Below are 1,363 nucleotides of genomic sequence, written 5' to 3'. Positions count from 1 at the left end.
TGATGTTCCTGAGTGTGTGTTTTAGGGACACAGGTTTGGAATTATTTCGTACTCACATTGTGAGCGACACGGTGGTACAGAAACGCACTGTAGATGGAGTTTTGGAGCAGATAGAACTGGAGCGGAATGGGGAGACGGTGGATCGCAGTTTGCTCAGGAGCTTGTTGGGCATGCTGTCAGACTTGCAGGTAGCTGACCACCTCATCATTGTGATCATGAGTAAAATCTTGGAAGTTGTTGTTGCCACTTGTCCATCTGCTTTTTTTAAGGTTTATAAAAATTCCTTTGAGGAGAGGTTTTTGGTGGAGACAAATCGTTTGTATGCAGCAGAGGGACAGCGGCTCCTGCAGGAAAGAGATGTGAGTTGAATCTATACATCATTCACCTGCGTGTCCTGCTGTGAAAACATGCTGACTTCATGTGTGTCCAGGTACCTGAGTATTTGCATCACGTGGCTCGACGCTTAGAGGAGGAGAATGATCGAATCGTCAGCTACCTCGACCAGAGCACCCAGTATGTTTGTTTTTCCTAAACAGATAAACAGTATTTTGTTTTACTGGAATGTATAGTTTTTCTTATGCATTTTCCTACACATGGAATGTATAGTTAAAAAAGACAATGTTAATTATTTTTCCATGTTCCCATTATTACACAGAAAACCTCTTATCACCTGTGTTGAAAAACAACTTCTAGGAGAACATATGACAGCAATACTACAGAAAGGTATGTTTGTATTGAAGTCATTTGTCAATTGTTTTTCTCAGGAACAGAAGGACATTTATTGTGCACTGTGTTTATCATATGTAATAAACATGACCAGGTTCATCAGTAGATGCATGTTTTTCTTACCAGGTTTGAGCACCCTGCTGGATGAGAACCGTGTCACTGAGCTCTCCCTCCTCTACCAGCTGTTTAGTAAAGTGAAGGGAGGACTTGCTACACTGCTGCAGTTCTGGAGGGATTACATCAAGGTACAGTCAATATATGCACTACGTATCAAAGGTCCCCAACCATCAGGCCTAGCAAAGAAATAACGAATTACATATCCCTTGCATTTTATTCATTATTGGTGCAAATTATGTTTAATTTCTTTAAATGAATTGATTATCCCATATTTACTTTTTGGCACATTTCAAAATGCCTGTTAAAATAAGTCTTTGGAGAACTTAAGAAAGGGAAAAAGATTTGAAGAGGAGAAAAAAGACAATGCTTTAGTTTTCATAATAAAAGAAAGTTGCATTCACAGTCCTTTGTGTGGTATGGGTGTCAAACCCTGTCTGTATATTATGTGGCGTTCAGTGTGCAAATTCTGTCTAAAACTGTCAGTAGTTAATCTATAATTAATCATAATAAAGTGATTTCA

General features: G+C 39.0%; 1 protein-coding gene across 1 annotated transcript; it reads left to right on the top strand.

The window, feature by feature from the left end:
• Nucleotides 1–13: 13 nt before the first annotated feature.
• On the top strand, nt 14–1,332 carry LOC103399134 (cullin-4A-like). The gene is made up of 5 exons (XM_008337870.3): nt 14–188; nt 270–359; nt 431–513; nt 656–723; nt 853–1,332. Exons 1-5 carry the CDS (start codon nt 171–173, stop codon nt 1,032–1,034), a joined length of 441 nt encoding a protein of 146 aa, XP_008336092.2. The 5' UTR covers nt 14–170; the 3' UTR covers nt 1,035–1,332.
• The last annotated feature ends 31 nt before the right edge of the window (nt 1,333–1,363 follow it).

This window comes from Cynoglossus semilaevis, unplaced genomic scaffold, assembly GCF_000523025.1.
Source record: "Cynoglossus semilaevis isolate Cse_v1.0 unplaced genomic scaffold, Cse_v1.0 C19192716, whole genome shotgun sequence".
Taxonomy (NCBI): domain Eukaryota; kingdom Metazoa; phylum Chordata; class Actinopteri; order Pleuronectiformes; family Cynoglossidae; genus Cynoglossus; species Cynoglossus semilaevis.
Note: the sequence above shows the minus strand (reverse complement) of the source record. Positions and strands in the feature narration are given on the sequence as shown.

Bases quoted from the DNA above. Each gene is read 5' to 3' on its own strand.
- LOC103399134 (XM_008337870.3), top strand. The intron at 360-430 runs GTGAGTTGAATC...ATGTGTGTCCAG, and splicing joins GGCTCCTGCAGGAAAGAGAT to GTACCTGAGTATTTGCATCA. The intron at 724-852 runs GTATGTTTGTAT...TTTTCTTACCAG, and splicing joins GACAGCAATACTACAGAAAG to GTTTGAGCACCCTGCTGGAT.